This window comes from Neodiprion fabricii, chromosome 7 (assembly GCF_021155785.1).
Source record: "Neodiprion fabricii isolate iyNeoFabr1 chromosome 7, iyNeoFabr1.1, whole genome shotgun sequence".
Classification (NCBI taxonomy): domain Eukaryota; kingdom Metazoa; phylum Arthropoda; class Insecta; order Hymenoptera; family Diprionidae; genus Neodiprion; species Neodiprion fabricii.
In genome coordinates this window covers 15974345-15994607 of record NC_060245.1, presented here as the reverse complement: position 1 = coordinate 15994607, position 20263 = coordinate 15974345, and the positions used below count along the sequence as shown (strand labels likewise).

Sequence of the window (20263 nt, the reverse complement as noted above, 5' to 3'; positions counted from 1 at the left end):
ACAAAGTTGATACAACCACAGACTGTGCAGTAACAACATTTCCAGGCGTGTTCAGCCGCACACGGTAACGACAAGCGGAATGGGTTTGTTCGTTATAAAAATGGAACGTCATGCAACTAGATATATCGGTAACAATTACTTCGTACGAAGCAGGAGAAATCCGATATTGGCATTTGAGAAATTGGTAGAGCGGCGTGCACCGATTACATCGATTTACGGAGAGCCGCTTACGAATAACCGGATATCGTGCACGTATTAAGGGCAACCAGACTCACCCTGATGAGACGACTTTACTCGAGAGCGGAGCATCAACTGGCACTAATGGCCTGTCTTCTTCGCTCGTCTGGATTCCTGGAGGCTTTGGACAGAAATTATGTTGCACTGTAGCGTTGCTTCCACATCTCTCTGTAGATGTAACATAATTTCACTCGCCTTATCGTAATGTCATTGCAAATTATCCGTAAGATTCGAGGCCTTCTATTCACTGTGTCAACATTGCAAGCACTGATTAGAACTAAAAAGAATAGAAGTTGGTTACCGAGATGAATGGCATTGCGAAGAGAGTGCACAGACCACGGTAGGTAAAATTACACAGATTACAAACGATTACCAAGATTGCACGGGTTACAAAGATCACAAGTGATTGCAGGGATTGGAGAAATTACATGAAAATTGATAAGAATACACCAGGATTGCATAGATTCCATGGAAATTGATAAAATTACAACAAAATTACATATATTACATGGAAATTGATAAGATTACAACGAGATCACATATATTCACATGGAAATTGATAAGAATACACCAGGATTGCATAGATTCCATGGAAATTGATAAAATTACAACAAAATTACATATATTACATGGAAATTGATAAGATTACAAGGTGATCACATATATTACATGGAAATTGATCAGATTATAACAGGATTACATAAATTACATGGAAATTGATAAGATTACAACGAGGTTATTTAGATTATACAACGATTACACACATCACAGAAAGATTTTCAGGGATTACACGAGATGAAAATGAACCACAAATGGCAGGAGTAAGGGTTGCATGGTTTTCAAAGGAAAACGTGAGAATGCAAAGAGATGCCGAGGAATTGCAAAAATGATGTTTACAAATATTTCACGGATTTTAAGGGCTACAAAATTAACGCGAAGAATGCTAAGGGTTCCAACGATTGCAATGAATTTCGTAAAAAGTGCCAGGATCTTATGAGATTACAAAAATCATGTAATATTACGGTGCGTACTACACCATTTTGCTGAAATAGTGATCAATAACCCCTCGATGCAATAGCATCTGCTGCAACTAAGGACGAAGCTACTCTGACACAGCTCGAAATTGTCACCGAGAACAATTAAGGCAACTTAAGAAATCTGAAAATGGACTGCAACCACGAATAATTCGTTTCAAAAATATCAATAAAAAGCAATAAAATTTGATCGAATCACGTGAAATTTTGAAAAGTCCTGTAAAATTTAGTGCAACCTTGTGAAATCCTCGACATTCTACGGAATGTTTTGAATTTTTATAACATGTTGTGAAGTCATACGATGTCTTTCAAAATCGTGTGGTCTCTAAATCTGGTATGCACATGAACACTTGATCCGCAATTTTCCAACGTAGGATAAGAGTATAGCAGTTTCTTTGAAAGAATTTTTGATCTCAACGAAACAAACTTACGCAACCTTGTCTTCAAGTTCACAATTATTCTTCAATAGTGTTGTGTGCCATGTCACAGGGTTCTAGATCAATTTAATCCTTTTTCTAACATTATTACTATTCGAGATGCCGTACCTATAGATTCTTAAATTTGATTTGATAATTTCAATAACGAGAATAATGCACGCCGTAGACAGTGGCTGGTACATCAGCCGGGTGGCCATGGAACAAAACAGCCATAAAAGGAAAATCCTTTTTCTCTACTTTCGACCGACACATTTGGCAACCAAATGTGCAATCGTAAAACACAATTTTCCCAGACTTCGTTATCACAACCCCGTCTTTTTCGGGATTTTCCTACATTTCTTTTTCTACGATCTCTATCCACATATCCTTTCCAAGAAGCCACATACACCAATACTCCTCCTCTCATATCACATTTCCGGTAGACATTTTTCGACCGATTCCAAAAATCCACCAAATAATACAAACGATCAAACTTCTACACCCCTCCATTTTCTTTCCGAATGTTCCTTCGAAACAACCACCAACAACAAGTCTACCGTAATTCTTCAAACCGTCAACTATACTTGTCTTGCATTTCAAAACTATGACCAATACTCAAGTTACTGTAAATCATTTTCAAAGATCAAGAATTTGGTCAAAATAAGCGCGACTTCGAAATTTCGTCGTACAAATATTGTCAAGTTTCAACTAATACTACTAATGATACTTCAAGTTTCTTTGCATCAAACGGTGTCCCATTTCATTAGCAATCATTTGCATTACTCACCTCATCCTCAACTCGGATTGGCCATACAAAGACGGTGTCTGTCCGTGGCGTGAACAATTATCGGAAACCGACTTACCAGTATCTGTTACCAAAATCTTTTCACTCTGGCCGCATACTTGCCATGTTCCGTTATTCCAACTCATTGTCAACATTTCATCGTTTCTGATTTCAGGTGAGCTTCCAGCCGCTGTTCACGACGGAAACGGAGTTTCTCACGCTGTCCTCAATCTATGGTTGGTTCACCTTACCATCAGCTACGTTTTCTCGAGATGACAGTATTAAGGTAAGGTCGTTCCCCGTAGTCGTACGAATGTAAATTATGATTTGAAAAAAAAAGAAGCAGAATAGAACACAGGTCACAAAAAGGATATGTAAGACGCGTGTGTAAATAAAACTAGAACTTTGACTATGAGACTGAAAAGTTGGTGGAGATCGATTCATAACGAGCTCGGAATTACCCCGCAACTTTCGAGGAAAACCTCAACTACGATCTCGGCAACTCTGCAAAGTGGTGTTCTGTGTCTGGGAGAGACAATCACCCTGAAGTCCTACCCTAAAGAAACAAGGAGGAGTCCGTACCGCAGCGAAGGAGAGAGAAAGGACGACATTTATGTCCTTGTCCAACCTTCTCAAAGTTTTCTGTGGTTTACCCCGAGAGTTGAGACGTATAGAAGCAGGTCTCTCAAATTCATTTTCACGAGCGTCGCCGAACACAATTCTTACGGAAGTTGCGACTGTTCAAAGTGCGACAGCGTCGAAGCCTCTGTTGCCGAAGTCTTCCAAACTTCTGGATTTCTTCCAATATTATCCACCTTTCAACTATTCTCATTCGTTCTCTGATGATTTCAGTTATTAATGAGTTTTCGAACAGTTGCAGCTGCTGGGTTTTGACCATTTGCACCCCGAATAATAGCGCTGATTTCTTTGCTTCTGTCCTAAAAGGAAGGATAAAAACTCTTGGATGTGACGGTCATTTGCTAACATCATGAATATTTTGTCAAGACCAAAATTACTGACGAGGAAGGTATCCCAGGTCGATCTCTCCGATTCGATTTCTTTTGTAATACGTTACAGTGGACTAAAAACTAAGCAGACTTATTTTTTTTTCATCTGCCATTAAACACTTTAAGAGGGTGAAACCAACCTCCGAAGTAAAGCATGTCGAGGGGCGATTCGACAGTCTTCTTTTTTTTTAATTGAGAAGCTTACATTTTTACATTTCTCGTTATGAGGAAACTTTTCCAGTTAAACTGGTTAAGAAATATTATGTTTTCGTCGGTGAAAATGCCAAATCGCCCCTTTACATGCCTTACCATGGAGAGTGCTATCACCCCCTTACAGTGTTTAATGGTAGGTAAAAAAATATACGTGTCGCTTAGTTTTTAGTCTGCTAAAACATGTTACAAAAAAAAAAATGAAATCGAGAGATCGGCTTGGAATACCTTCCTTGCAAATCCTTGAATAGAAAATTCAACATAGTTGTCGGAACTTTCATGATTTGCAGGTTAGGAACCCCCACTTGACCTTTTAACTCTGATACATAATAAAATTACTCTAAATTATCCGAAAAACATGATTATCTGGATACACAACAATTTTAGAAGGGAACAGTTACGTTTATTGGATGCTAAATATTCATAACTTATAATATTTGACTTCTATTCTGTCCTGATAAAAACCTAATGACATTTTTTTCACTCACATATGAAGATGTATGCACATTGAAAGACTAATATTTCTGATTGAGTTGTAGTTTTTTTGCGTTCCGGAATTCTTAATCCTTAAAATAAAGATTCAACAATCATGGATAAGTTGTACATATTCTCCGTTGAGGAATAACGGCACTTAAGGGTAGAAAATTTCATACTACAACTTGATGGTTATTACTTTTTGTAAAATATAATCGATGAAAAGTGATGTTGAACGATCATTCACGAGTAGGAATATTTTGTTCAAGATTCAGAAGACTTCGATTATATGCGTCTGGTCGTATTGATTTGCGTGTGTATTTCCTCAGAGCGCGGGTATTGAAATTTAGTGAGTGAAATTGAAGAAGATCCGTAATGGCGGATGGAATTCCATTTGCCTATAGTCTACATCAAAAAATAAATTACTAAATTAAAGTTGAACGTAATCATTGTAAACAATTATTTGAAAAAATGACAAAAAAAAAAGAAAAATAGCGGGTGATCGTTTCATAATTAACGTGATGATTTGGATCGTATCGTATGAAGCTGAGAATGAAATTCGTTAATATGTGAATGATCAAATATTGCATGCAATTAAATAACTGAAATGTAAAAATTAAAATTTCAAATATATGATACCAGAAAGAACATTTCTCAATTAAACACATTTATAATAGATTAAATGAACTATACTTTTTCCTGTGTTCATCAGATGTTGCATGAATGAAAAGCGTGTGGAGTGTTGAAAAAAATTCCGGTTATAAGGATATAATTTTTATAAACAAATCGTAATTATAGAAGCAAATTTATACGATATTGTTCGCAAAATAAGAATATTGCATTCCTGAGTGACAATGAGTTCTGATTATTTCAATGAAATAACAAGCACTACATATATACAAAGTTCATTTGAAAATCAAAGGTTGCCGAAAAATTGTTAGGCATCGTGAAATTGAAAAAAAAAAAATTATTGCACGATAATTCCCCAAGTACGGTCGATAAGTAGAATTCCTTTTTTCTCGATTAAGAAATCATTTCACGAAAATTCCCCAGATGTCGTCGATAAGTAGAATTTCTTTTTTCTTAATTTGGTGATCCGATTTCGTTTCCGACACACGAAGACATAATTCGATGTAAAATTTTCCGCTCCACACGATAATCAGGTCATTTTTCATCTAACGATAGCATTTTCTGAGAAAAACCCAAAAAAGTCAAATTATTTTTTTTCTAGAAACTTTCGCTGTGCAGCTCAAAATGACTTCAGATCTGTGCTACTGAGGGTCGAAAACCCCGCAACACAAAAATGCAGCCATGTCCTGAACATTTTTAATTCAGACCTATTTTGATTGGACCAATATTTGATGCCAAAGGTCAGAGAAGTGGAAACAAACGGAGCTTTTGCTCAACTATACGTTTCAGTCCTTCCTCCGGAAGGGAAGCTGCTAGTAATAGTTTATTCATATTTATTATTTACTCGCTATGTATGCTGAATATGAATAAAATATTTATTGTTTGCTGTATATATGCCAAATATGAATAATCTGTTCCTCGCAGCTTTTGAGACGGGCCCGCCCCAAAGTGCTAAAACGTCAAGCAACCCTCTGTTTGTTTTCACTTCCCTGTTTCTCAACGGCAGTTATTATCTACTACGAATTTTTATGTCTATCATCGTGACAGGTATGAACGCCTGCCATACTTTTCTTTCCACTTGTTTTCCTGCCGTCAAACTGCCTGTTCAAAATTTCTGCTACCGTTGTTATTTGTTGGACTTCTTTTTAAATTCAATTTTCATATCGTATGTCCTTTTTTTATTTGCGTTTCTTCTTTTTACTCAGAAGTCTCACACTTTGCATGAGAGCTGATTACGATGAAAAGAAAACTGATTTTCACAGTTGTTATATCAATAAGTCATGCATTCCATACTAAATCAGCCATGTTTAATTCTGTTGACATAATTTTAGGTGATGGGTTTTTAGATTTTAGTATTTATGGAATTACTTTCAAGTTACAAACACTCAAAATTTCTGCCACTTTTGAAATTCTCTGAAAATTTTTAAGAATTTGATTCTTATTTGAAATATCTTGAGAACGATTTCATAACGGAATCATTATTTCCCATTCTTTTTTTACTCCTCTTTAGCATTCCAGATAAACAAGTTTCAATTTTTCACGCATCCAAGATTTCAGAAAAATTCGAAACAACCTTCACTGTATAAAAATGATGCTGAAATTATGTAGAAGGTCAAGCCGATTTCTTTACTATATTACATCAGATTTGCAAAAAAATCATTACTCAAAAACTTAATGTAGTTTTTTGTTTATTCAGCATTCTGGTATCCAAACTTTTGGAAAAAAATTGAAATCATCAATCCCTTCATTTGCAACATTTTAACATAGTTTTCACAGGGAGTGAAATGCCTTGCAATTTTATCGATGTTGTCAAAACATAAGGCATCAATTTTTGTCCATTCAAGATTTTCGGTGTTTAAAAAAAAAGGAACAGAAAACAAATCATTCGATCATTGGCAAAATATTAAATTAATCAAAAGGAAAACAAAATTTTTTTGGAAACCTCTGAAAATTTCGAAAAAGGGGAAGCTTTGAAACGGTTGGAATTATATTTATAACCTAAAAGCGATATGGCTCGAAAATTTTTTTAAGGATCTGTTGGTTTTTGACACTATTATTACAAGCTTAAAAGCATGCAATAAACGTGAAAATAAATAACTTTAAAATTGCTTTATTCGGCATGGAATGTCCCTTGTACAACTGCGATCAATATTATCCACATGTTCGGATGATTTGGTTCTATTGACTTTCTTTTTTAAACTCACTTCTGTTAGCTTTTTCGTTCGCTGATCACGTGTGCCGATTGCCGTGAAAAAAACTTGTTTGATACCCTTCGTTTATGCCTGATTTTATTTGCTCCCAAATTATTTAGGGTGATAAATTGCTTATTTGTTCGGGAATACATTCGATGAGAATAAAAAAAGTAAGCAAACAGAAAATGAGCCGGTCGTCGGGATGTCGAATCGATCAGAATCTACATGAAATTCAAATGCAGCCAAAAACATTCCGAATGAAGGTAATTAAAGTAAAACGTAACGTTCAAAAGTTAATTCACGAATTCCTTCTTGCAATCCTGTAACTTTCTGAGAAAATTGTTAATACGAAATTTGAAGAATCTTGTTGAGGTCATAAAATTGCCTTTATGGTGAAATTCATGGTCGTACAAATCAGGTTACTTTTCGCATGCGAGTCTGCGATTTTGAAAATTGAAAATCCGATATCCAATCTAGAGTCAGTGATTCCAAGTATCTCGATGTAAGCAGTTTTGAAAATTTAAATGCAAATTTGCAATTCGATGTAAATTTTTTGTCGGCTAGATTCATGAACTTATTTTATTTCAACTGCCTAATTATTTCTGTCAACGAACATTCGACTCTGTGGAACAATGCGTAAACTTGGAATGAAATGATATTTAGTTGACTCGATTTCTGAAACACATGAAAAGTTTCACTCGAATCAATTACTTGGATCGTGACAAGAGAGACTTTCGTTGTATCAAGGAATTAGCTCGACTAAATCATTTTCCCAAACTAACTGGATAGAAATTTTTGAATCGAAGTCATCGCGTTTGAAACAAACAAGGGATACTTGATCGAAGCGAATGGACTGAAACAAAATCTATTTTGTTGCTTCAAGAACTACTCCTCTCCTAAAATTAATACGAAGTATCGACTTTTTGGCCAACCAACCTCCTTGAACACCGCAGGCATCGGGCGAGTCAAAATGGGATGAGTTCGTATCCCGCATCGCTTGCGGACGATTCCATTCTCTCCGTGTGAGTGACTATGGGCGTAATTTATAGTCGGGATATGCGGAGATAATTTCTGGTGTATCGCTTTGCCGTTCTGCGAATACACGGCTTACAGTCCCACCACGAATGTGCGAAGCGTTGGCGGTTTCCAGGTCAAAACGGAAACTGTACCATATAATATACAGCTCTCGTATAATAGCCAACAGCGCGAAGAGGCATATCTCTTGTATTACATGCTTTCATTATCAGCACCCATACGTCATCCGGCGGGATTCGTGACGTCACATCCGTTCGTCCCTCGTCACAAAACATGCCGGCAGTCACCCATCGAATCTCGCTCGACGCAGCAGCCCCGTATATTATATTTATATATAAATTCCCAGATTATACGGCGCCATGTTTTTAATGAAAATTTTCAACAACTTGCCACTCGCAACGCTGATTATGCGAAGAGTGCACTCAATGCGTTGCAGAGATTATTTCCCAATGAAATTGATAAAAAGAATTAGAAAACCGGTCGTTCGTCAGTTTCTGTAAACACCTGATTCGAAAGTTGCACGATTTCAAAAGCTTCCACGTGATTTCAAAGACCTCGGAAAATCAAAACGATTCCGTAAGATTCATAAGGATTTTTTAAGAAATTTCAAAGGATGCTCGTAGAGTGTTGAGGATTTTATGAAGTTTCAAGATTTCAGACGTTTCGATTTATCTTATCAGGATTTCGACGGGTTTTACAGGATTTCATAGGATTTCAGACATTTCACGCGATTTCGAGGATATTTTAATATTTTGAAAGATTCCACGTGATTTTCAAGATGTTAAAAGATTTTCAGAGATTTCATGGGTTTTGTACACTAGATTTCAAAAATAGTGTATCCGACATTTGAAAGTGTACTCAAGCGACTCGAATTAATGAGTTGGTTATAATCGCAATTATGTTTGAAATCAACAGAACGAATTAGCAAGTATACAAAATTACTCGAAATCTCATATCCATATGTCTGATATTATTAGGCATTATAGGTGGAATTAAAAATATTTGAAAACAGTATTTTGGTAATCTGGGTAGTCATACGAAAGATTTCGGACGAAATTGAACCAGGAAGCTATGATTTCTTCGAATATAACAAATGCGCTGTTCTCTTATTGGTAGAATTAATGCTCTGTAACAATTCACCCCAATCCTTATATGCATACTTTATCTAGTGCTCGATGTGATTTTCAAATGAAACAGTTACTAAACATAGGATAATGTTATACTGTGTTTATATTCAGCGACGAATCCAAATGCTTCTAAAGGCAAAACGCAACTACTGCCAATTACTTGTTTCAGACAGAAATTCCGGATGTTTTACAACATGAATGCAAAAATATACGGCTTGTTTGTTTATTGGCGTTTACTTGTATCGGCGCATTCGCTCTAATTATATTCGGATATTATTTCACACCAATTCCGTTAGAGAATTGTACCGATCGTTGTGCAGGTTCTCATGTTATACGTTGTACATGAAACCTACGTGAATTGAAGAATCAATCATCGTCTTGAAACTCTACCCCATATGATTACGGTGTACAGACAAATGTAGTATGTTAGGAACCCAAGCTTAATCGTAAAATATCTCTCAAGTCAAGACTAAAGTGGTAAAATAATAATTACGAAAAGGTTCTTCGCGAAACCGAGATCGGAAGCCTGAAAACAAAGTCTCTGCTCCCTGTAGGGAGAAAATGATTAGAAGATTTTTTACCGCATCGTTTGTATCAGACGCGTGAGGCGGTCTGGCGTTAAGAAAAAATTAAGGGTCTCCTTATAAAATACGGGGTAAAGTTTGAGCCGAGCAAACTTGATAATCTAACTTCGCTGAGTAGCCAGGTTCTCCTTGTCTCAAGAGTCTCGGTTAAGTCGGCTTGAGACATGAGCTGAAAATTTAAACTTTGTAAAATCGTGTCTAGGTATAGGTCTTTTCGAACGTAAAAGAGGCATCAGTTTCTACACGTCCTCTCAGCATTCGATACCTATCTACGCGTATGCATCCCTGTAGATATCGCACCTTCCAAAAGTTCGGGATCGCTTTCCAAATTTTCGTACAAAAGACAAAATGTCAGGTTTGAACCTTCGAACGTAGAGGAAACCTGAAAATTTGATATCATTTTCCAAAAAATTATTCAACGATTTCTTTTTTTTTTTTTTTTTCCGCACTCACTCGGCGATATTTAACATGGATTTGCTAAATTTTCCTACGGAAAGTCATTTCTTTTTTCATACAGCGCTTGAAATAAAATTACTTGAAACAGATCGGTTGTATTTTTTTAATTTTAACAATTTGATCACTCTCGATACGATTTCTGATCAAAAATCTGCTCTTTGATCTCTTTTACTGCTTAATTCCTGCTAGATAATGATAATCCATAGAGTACGAATGTCGAAAAAAAAAAAGAAAAAAACCGTGTCCTACATCGTCTATATAGTGAGTGCAAAGAAGGCATGAAAAATGCCACCTTTATCATTTGTTTATACCATTTTTGCCGGGTTATGACAAGCTATCAATGACATTTGAAGAATGGCCCGGAACTTTTGAACGGTACTGTACGTACGTGTCTATATCAGCGCACGTCGAAGGGTTTCGAAATCGGCTAAGTCTGCGCTTTCGAACATATAACACGAGTCTTATTGTTCCTATTTTCTTCAAGGTTCACTTCGTTCGCGTGCTCGATTCCAAATTGTCCCAATCAAGAAATTTCCAAACGTATTTTTCCTACTTCATTTCACTTCTGTGCGGATAAGTCCAGTCAAAATAGGTCTGAATTAAAAATATTCGTAACATAGCCTCATTTTTGTGTACCGAGCTTTTTGACCCTCAGGAACTGAAGTCTGAAGACATTTGAGTACTGCATAGCCGGCGTTTCGAGAAAACTGGACAAATAAACGTTTTTTTGCATTCTTTTCAAAAACTGCCATCGATAGATGAATAATGACTTAACCATCGTGTAGAGCGAAAACTTCTACTTAAATTATGTCCTTACATGTCGGAAACCAGTACGATTAACAAATTAAGAAAAAAGAAATTCTACTTATCGACGGTATCTGGGGAATTTTCTTGAAATGATTTTTTAATCGAGAAAAAAGAAATTCTACTTATCGACGGCATCTGGGGAATTTTCTTGAAATGATTTCTTAATCAAGAAAAAAGAAATTCTACTTATCGACGGCATCTGAAGAATTTTGATGAAATAATTTCTTTTTTTTAACGCCAGAATATTTTTGATTCACACCTATTTTGACTAGACTATATAAGACCATGGTTTGTATACTTATTTGTGCCTATTTGTCTATGTGCATTATATGTATATAATACGTAACATATCTAGACGCAAGTATATCACGGTTTCAGAAACTAGAGTCGCTTTGGGCGACGGTAAACTGCGGCCAACCCACTCTAGAAGATACACGTTCACTTATTCATTCCCCTACTTATCCCTAGCTTTACATCTTTAAACTAACCTTCGTAAAAGTGCTTCGGCTCTTATTCCTATCGTTTTATCAATTTTTATGGAGCCAACCCTGCTGCAGGCGATAAACAGCTAGGGGAATAATGCGCAGCCATATTCACCCTCCGGAGTCAATCTTTTCCCTCGACATTTTCGACCTTGCTTCAACCGACACCATCATCGTAAAACTAATTCCCACAATATTCTACGAAAACACTGAAAATTATAAAATCGCAGTGAATCTATTTCTTCCGAGATATCATTATATTCCATAACTATGTATGAAAAACCATGAAATTATATCGAAAATTCTTTTCGAAAACTACAATTGCTTTTCAAAAAACTAGAATCTCATGCATTTTTCTCACCTGGGTAGCTAATGTGCCTTGCTCCGTAGAAATTACGAATGTTTCGAAAAAAATAATTTGTTAAAACGAATTTACGTTAAATTTACCAAAATACAACTCAGTAAGTGTCAAGTTTTCCATTCCGTGCTGTCTGAAAACTTTCTTTTTCTTTTTTTTTTTTTTTTTTGTTAGAGCTTGAGATTCCTCTTATAAAACGCCAATTCAGTCAACTTTCCCAAACGTTCCGCGACAAAAATATCATCTCAAAGTCCGATCGCTTGGCGTATACTTGTAACGAAATATGCTGAGAATAAAGCTCGAATTCTTTGCAGAACGATTAAATATTCTCAATACTCATCCGTCGGAGCCTGTATTCAGAAGTCCAACGATACAATTCGCAGAAAAGCTTTTATGAAACCCGGCGTTTCAAGTAAATTCTCATTTATACGTACACATTTTCAAGTACCAACGCGCAAAGCCTCGAGTTCTTATCTTTGATCGTACCGATTGTGCGACATGCTAGACACACACGTACCGTAACTCATCGGCATACGCAGACGAAACGCCAGCACGTCTGACCTTATTCTGGAACGTGCCCGACACGCCAGGCTCTTTTGCTCGACTTTAGCTTTGGGTGTGCATTGCGCCGAGGGCGTCGGAGGAAGAGGACTAACGGAAATACACACCGGCATATTCAGTCTTAGAGTTTGGATGGTCTGGAGTATGGAGTCTGGTGCTAAGTTGAATGTATCGTAGGTACTGGGCTGGTATTCGGGTTCTACTCAAGTTAGAGTACCAAGTTTCGTACTTAATGGACTCTCAACTACTGCACCTTCGACGTTTGCTATCGCCGCAAACAACTTGCAGGAAGAAGATACGGAATCGTTAGATAAGAAGGTCACACGGTGACATGAAATCGTTGAGAATAGGAAACACGTTGAAATGCAAATATATATATACTGAAAATGACGATTATGTATTTTCACACGAGAAACTTTGGACCAAGCCATCGATCGCACAACGCAAGGATAAAGTATTAAAATTCTGATCGTAGCGCAGAATTTAAAGACAGATTTATTATCGGTAAATATTGAACATATTTCTGGCATTACGTTGTCACAAAATCCAACTTTCGTTACCTCAAACGGTTGTATGATAAAATAGCCATAGCCTTAGCAAAGACGATCACGAAATGATTTTTATTTTTACACGGCGGTAAAAGAAAATGTGTGATTTAAATGACCAAAAATTAGATCGATCGCAACTCGATCGTCTTGTTTTAAAGATATGAAATTGTGGTATCAGACCGAATTGAGCTTATTCTAAATCGTGTTTTGTCGAGTCAAGAGTTCGACGGTTGAAGCGGGTAATGAAATTTTTTGTTACAAAAATCTTTTGCATTGACTGAACGTTAAGTATATTTAAGCACACAAAACGTATTCTTCGAATGATACCGATACTCGGTGATATCGACAATCAGAAATTCAACTCTGTCTGTTATTCAATACTCATACTAGTTACAAGTTGTTGATAAACGGATAAGCATGTTCGTTACCCTTACGAGTATCAAGTGTATTCGAATCTGAATCCTTTGAATTGCACAAATCTCGAGTAAAATTGAAGGGATCGCGATTCCCAACAATCGGTTGATCGAACAAACATAAAACTTATCGCGATCGGTAATCGAGAAATAAGGCAACCGTGAAAATTTTACGTATATTTTATAGTGAGTCGTCTTTACTACTAGTTTTATAGTTTGCGAACGATTACACTGTAGCTGATGGACAGGGTGTGAACAAAATTCACGTACTGACGATTTATCGAAACTTTCACAGATAATCAAGCTTTTGAGTAGGTAACAAATTCGCAAGTCTTTGGGGAGGACGAGAGTTGTCAAGTAATTTTAACACTGACTAACTCACTTTGCGGTTCATGAATATGTAACGGAAGAATTAATTAAATTGCTTAATTAAAGCTGGGTGGAAAAATATTTTGCTCAACGCGATTGCACCTTTTTTCGTTTTAAAAATCTTTTAAAAATGTTTTCTCAATCAACTTTTGATGAGAAAGGAATTGACGAGCCGACAGCGAGGCCAGGACTGCCAGACATTTTTTGCTCGTATTTCTCGGACCGAATTGAATTCGGTACAGCAAGGCAAGCTACCAGGGTCTCTTTTTACCGCAACAATAATTATCCAGCACTCGTCCGCGATCCTCACATCAATTTTCCCTCGTATGGTCAATGTTGAAGAGACTCGAGAATTTATCTCGTATCAAAGGTGTCAGAAGCTTCGATTTAAGCTTAATATCAGTATAATTGGCGAACGAAGAATCGACAAATTAAATTTCGAAATTCAAATATGAGTTCCTTAAGTGCTTTTGCGGGGTTTGACTTACTGTGCTCGTTATGCAAAATCGATAATGCTGTAAATTCACTCCGTTGATACGTGATGAAATTGAAAATTAATTTGCAATTGTCACCAGAAGCATTAGCGAATGATTTCAGATGTTGCAAAACCAGCTATGAACAGGAATACCTAATAATGCCAGAGTCAAGATTAACCTGGACAAATTAGTTTTTGAATGATTCAGCGATGCGCGCGTTCAAAAGCTCTCTCTCTCTCTCTCTCTCGATATTACCACGAGTTCCACCTCAACTAGCTTATGATATATGGTTGATATACATATCGATTATAGAATCTCATTGTTATCGCAGCTTGTGATTTTACATTGGTCAGTATAAATCATCAGCGACGACGCACGAGGCTTGGACAGCTATGCCCGTGATTCAATGTCAGTTCTACCGCAATTAATTTATCCAGTCAGCACTCATCGGTTATCTAACAAGAGAGATTACCAACCGAAAAGAATCCCAAGGTTTCCAACCGTTAGGAATTTCCTATAATTATTAAATAGCGCACAGCAAGTTTTCATTAACAAAAGTGTTGACAGTGTGAGATCTTCGCACGATTACGATATTCAATTTTCCCTGACTTCGCAATATTTTTCATTTTCAACAATAATAAACAACAGTTGCTGGCTCACCTAAATCACGTCGGATTAAATTTTACCCGGGAAATACTTTATGCTGATGACTGAAATTTCATTTTTGATGATTAGTTAACCGCGGTGACTTCTTCACTAGCATCCAGCTCGTACAAGCCACGTGAAACCGATTAAATTTATGAATTAATTGTAAAAAAATGTTGGTAAGTATTTCAGCAATAGGTAAAAATGAATGATATGATTGAGTGTCAATAATTGGTTTTCTCGAATCCACCGTTAAGGACGAGTGATAGTCCTATTTTATCGACCGAGCCAGATGAACCTCACGTTCCGTTAATGAACTATTAATTGGAATTTGATCGAATTTCGGCAGGGTATCGCTTTTTCGTTGCAGAATTCAAAAAAATGAACAAATAAGCGATATTAGAATCTGACATCCAAAAAACTCCAAAGCTTATGAAAAAATATAGATCGTGTTCAGGACGAGGTGCAGTAATGTTCATTAATGCCTCGAGCTTCCGGTTAACCTGTTTTCGGTCCGAAACAAAATGCGAGTTCAGTTCTATTACGAATTATGTGACAATGAACGGCGATGCGACTGACGTGAGAAAATGGAACGCATTGTCACATAATTCGTAAGCAAACGAAGTCGCATTTTGTTTCGGACCGAAAGCAAGTTCACTGGAAGGTTAAAGCATTAACCCTCGTACCGCGTACCGGGGTCAAAATGACCCCGCGACATCCTCGTCGTAAATTCCGTATTAAAAACGTTAAAAATAATGAAATATCGTAAAAATCGTTAATTCATTCTTTTTACAAAAATTAAACTTCACACACTGAAAAAAATACCTTTTTGAAATTAAATTCTAATACTGAAAATATGGAAAGGTAGTAAATTTTTTTTTTCCGACACATATCTCTTCTTTTCGCCAATACACTGAGAGAAATTTTTATTTCCGGTTACCGCTCAGTCCTTGACTATTTTCATTTTTTTACCACATTCGAAAAATATAGTTCTAGGTACAAAATGAAGTTAGTTTTGTTACCGGAAAGTCTAGTATCCGTTATTTTTCTTTCCCATCACGATCGCTGTTACTATATTTTCTTGCAACTGTTGGGAAAATTTAATGCTTGTGCAACAATAAATTGACCATAAATCCTTATTTAACTAAAAAAGTACAGTAAACCTCGAAAACTGATTTTGCGTTGCAATTACCAAAAAAGGATCGACAATATCGCAAAATGGTTACGTGTACCTCGTTTTTCGTAATTCCAACAATATTTAAACAGTTTTTTTAACGACACCTGTTTTACTGAATTTTTCTCGGTGTAAAACGAACGGAAACAATCAGGTATAAATTAAAACTGGCAATGTTTCATGAGCGTTCGGTTTAACACGGCGCGACAAATATCGAATGCGTGGACGTACAATATCGATAACTGCAAAGATAGTAATTTCTCATAAATTTCAAACGTAGGCTCACCTTCGGCGTTGTTGAATTCGAAGTTTCAACGAGGATATACTGAGGCGAAAACGTGCTTGGGAATATTAGGTATTCGGTACGGAAGATTCGTTTATGGTAGATACGCGGTCCTCGTTCCATGAAAAGCGAAAATATATACTTGGATATCCTCGACTCGCAAACGAGGGGTGGAAGCTCCCTTCTGCAATTACTCTGAAAGTCTTGGGGAATCTGAGTTTCCTCAAGACTGTTAATCATGCGATCTTGAGAAAGGAGAAAGCGGGAAATAGAGACAGGAAGAAATCCTTGCTTAACTTCTCTAGCTCTTATTTGTGGATCCCACGAAGAGGTGGATCCAACGATGGTTCCCAGAAGGGAAGCCAATTCGAATAAACCCGATTCAAATTTACTTCCCAAATTGAACCGACGTGTCTCGAAGTTTTTCATTCCTTATTCTCAAGTATTGCTGGGTGAAAAAAAATACCGTTTCAAAACTTTGTGATTAATTGATTAGCTGTAAAAAAAAATCCCATTTTGCCTGACGTGTTGTACGTAATCGGTGCGTCTATCCTTTTTCGTTATAGTTGGATACATCCATCGGTTCTTGGAGGGTAAAGATGTCAGTATGGAGTGTTTAAGAAATTCGTATACTTTACAAACACGTCTCGATTCTTATTCAAGGCTTCTGATAACGTTGATTTGACTGCCAACTTTTGCAATAAGACCGTTGGGACTAGAGTCTATGAAAGTTTCAAATCGAGCATGATCGTCGGTAAAAACTTTATGGACATTATTATAAACACCAATACTATAATTGCAACTTTTCAACTATCATCTCTACTTTTTGTGACCCGCTAAATATAGAAGCATAAATTAGCGTCTACTCAAGATTATACGATCTTGGAAGTCGAAGATTCAGCGGAACGATCAGCTGAGATCAGTGACTATATTAAAATTTAGTATATCTTGCTTCATTTTATTCGGTTTTCAAATTAGTAGTTACCTAGTTACTGTATTTTTCTAGGAAAGCATTACAGTCGATCATCCACATTCCAAAAGGCATCGAGATTTCTAAAGAATAGTCTGTTATTGTAAATCAATCGTGCGTAACTTCATAATTAATTAGTCAGAGAGAATATTTAATCATTTCGCAATAAAGATTATAAAATTTGTGACGGTAGAATTGTTGTAAAAGTAAAATCATCGTCAGTGCGTCATCGCAACAACTTGATCATTCAATTTCTAGTCTAATAAAATAAGTTTAGGGCCAGCTAGTTCTCTAAGAAATGATTATTGAAAAGGGCGATCTGGTTTGATTGATTAACGCTTTTCTTCACACTTCTAATAACAAAACATACCTAAAGCTTCTCCGAATCCCTCAACCCTCTAATTTATGTTGGGAGTCTGAGCGTCCCACCTTCTTTTTGCAACTTTTTATTTATTCAACTACGTTGTTAGTAACAACAACCGAGTTTTTCGGTTCCACATGGTCCCTGAAATATTTATAATTCTAAAAAAAATATACAATCTATTTATTTAATTATTTCAGTAATAGTACACGTAAACAAATGGTCGAAATTCGTACTTTTCCACGAAAAAAAACAACATTTCCTGCTAATTAACCATGAAAATCCAAATGTAAATTTTTACACAAACTTAACACACACCAAATACCTGACAGACTTTTTTGAAATTTTTCTTCCTGTTGGTTTTGATTGCCCGCCATATTGAATCCGCCATTTTGTGTTTTCAAATTTCGAGTTCAGATTCGTAATCAGCGACCCCAAACGCCAATGCATTCAAAATTTCAAGTGAATCGAATGTAAGGAAAGAGGTTTGCATGAAAGGGTTAAGAATGTTTGCAAAGTTGCATAATACAACGTAATTTTTGTCTTCAAAACTGAATATCGATCTTTCATATATCTTTTGCGGCTCAGGTATGGATAAGAAGCTTTCCGACGCTTTTCTTTCGATCGGCAAAGTGCCACTTCAGATAGTATATGTTAGAACTGCTATAAATAGTCCTTTTTATGTCAGTTTTCATGCGAAGTTCGAACTACGCGTGGAAACTACACTATGAAGTAGTCACTGAAGCGCGCATGCGCGTAGTACTGCTATAACGTCGCCGAACTGTCAGGTCACCATAACCTCAATCACCTCGTCTCGTATATCGAAAATGGGCAACATTGAGCAACTTTTTCATGCGAATGCCGTAAAAAATAATGTATGGGGTAGGCCCGTAAACTGTTTTTGGCTCTAATGATGTGTTGAGTTCTCGCCATCGGCTCTGCTTCAGCTCGCCATCATCCTCACCTAAAAACACTCGGTTTACGGGCATGCCACATAAAGTAGTACTATTAATGTCCGTTGAGCAAATATTTTCTCGCGTACATTGGAACCAATATAATTTCAGATACTGAGAGCTTGATTTGAAGGACGATATGCAATGCTTGCATATGAAAAATATTCAATGAAAGCGCTCCGGAATTGGGTCTGCTATGGCAATATGTGTAACGATGTACTAATTGGATCAAGATATTCAGAAGATTGGTCAAGGTTTTATGAAACGCATATTCTCAACGAAAAGTGACTCACGGTAAGAATGTTGATCACTTCGTGATGAGATTAAAATCTGAAACAAATCAATCATAACCAAGTTAATAAGATAAGCCTTTTTGGATAATAATAATACCAAAAAATTGTAACAATTAAATAAATTGTTTAAACAAATATTTATGTTTCGAATCTCAAGTAAAATTTTTTTTGTTTCATATGAAATGAATTCACTGATTTTTCTAAATATATATATATGCATTCTTTTAGAATTTTCGGAGATCTTGAAAAACCCGTTCGCGAGAATTTTTTCAATTTTAAAAAATGGATGAAGGCCTGAATTTTTGGACCGGTTTCCGTGAAACGGTTATACATTACATTGAAGAAGTTTCAGAGGCATGGAACAACGAACGTTTTCATAAATAGAGTGTTGGAAAATTTTGGGAAATAGAATATTCAAAATCGCCAAAAATTCCAAAAAATGAATTCATTTGATATGAAATAAAAAAAAAATCACTTGAGATTTTTTTTTTTTTTTTTGTACACTCTATTAACTTTTGTGCATCATTATTATTCAAATCGAATTTTATTGTGATCTTGGTTATGATTGATGTTTTTCAGATTATATTCTCATCGCGAAGTATTCAATACTCTAACCGATAATCACTTTTGGTTCAGAATATACGTCCCATAAGATCTTAAAGAAATGCACCAATATCTCACATGTAAAATATCCATCAACTTTGCAATAGTTCCCCAGGTACATAGTATGTTCGGTTTATTCTACAACAGCAGTGCTGTGCCAACAACAACTACAATTGTACCAGAAAAACAAACCTCACAGTAGTTTGACGGACTCACAAGAATGTGTTTATTATTCATCCAACGACACTGCACGGACTTCGATTCAGAGATGCAAACTCTTGCATTCCTAGATTCCCTGCCGAATAACAACTTCCTGTAGCCCTTTATTTCATCTCTTCAATGTCTCCCCTGAATAGAAGGAGATAAAGTTTCGAAGAAACACCGCTTCCAAAGTTTGATAAGGGTACTCATGAATGTGAAAAATATCACGATAAATTGAATACACAATATAAGGGCACTTCGTGAGGATACGCGACACTTTTATTTCATAAGCTCTATTAACTCGGACTCTGTGTAGGCGTTTCACGACGTGAATTGACGTGTCATATTCACCCACAGTTGTCGAGGTATCATAGCTGCGAAATGTCGAGATGAATATAACATCTGGCAGAAAGGCCCGCATCTCCCTGGGCGCCAATTTTATCTTCGCTTCAACCGTTCTGCACCGGCCAACGTCACGATAAAAGTTCCTCTCTCTCCTTTGACGCATTTACAAAGGCACTCGGGGCGTTTGTGGCACTCTAGGAATTTGAAACTTCATCCATTCGGCCGCGGGCCAGGA

The 20263-nt window shown here is 36.5% G+C and overlaps 1 protein-coding gene across 9 annotated transcripts in view; it reads left to right on the top strand.

Moving 5' to 3' along the window:
* The window catches only part of LOC124186212, a 312828-nt gene that overhangs the window by 281988 nt on the left and 10577 nt on the right, over positions 1 to 20263 (top strand). For all 9 annotated transcript variants that reach the window (XM_046577722.1, XM_046577719.1, XM_046577721.1 and 6 more), the window contains one exon: positions 2647 to 2757. In XM_046577722.1, the coding sequence (XP_046433678.1) occupies positions 2647 to 2747 (101 nt within the window). In that variant the 3' untranslated portion in view covers positions 2748 to 2757. The remainder of the gene's footprint in view (positions 1 to 2646; positions 2758 to 20263) is intronic.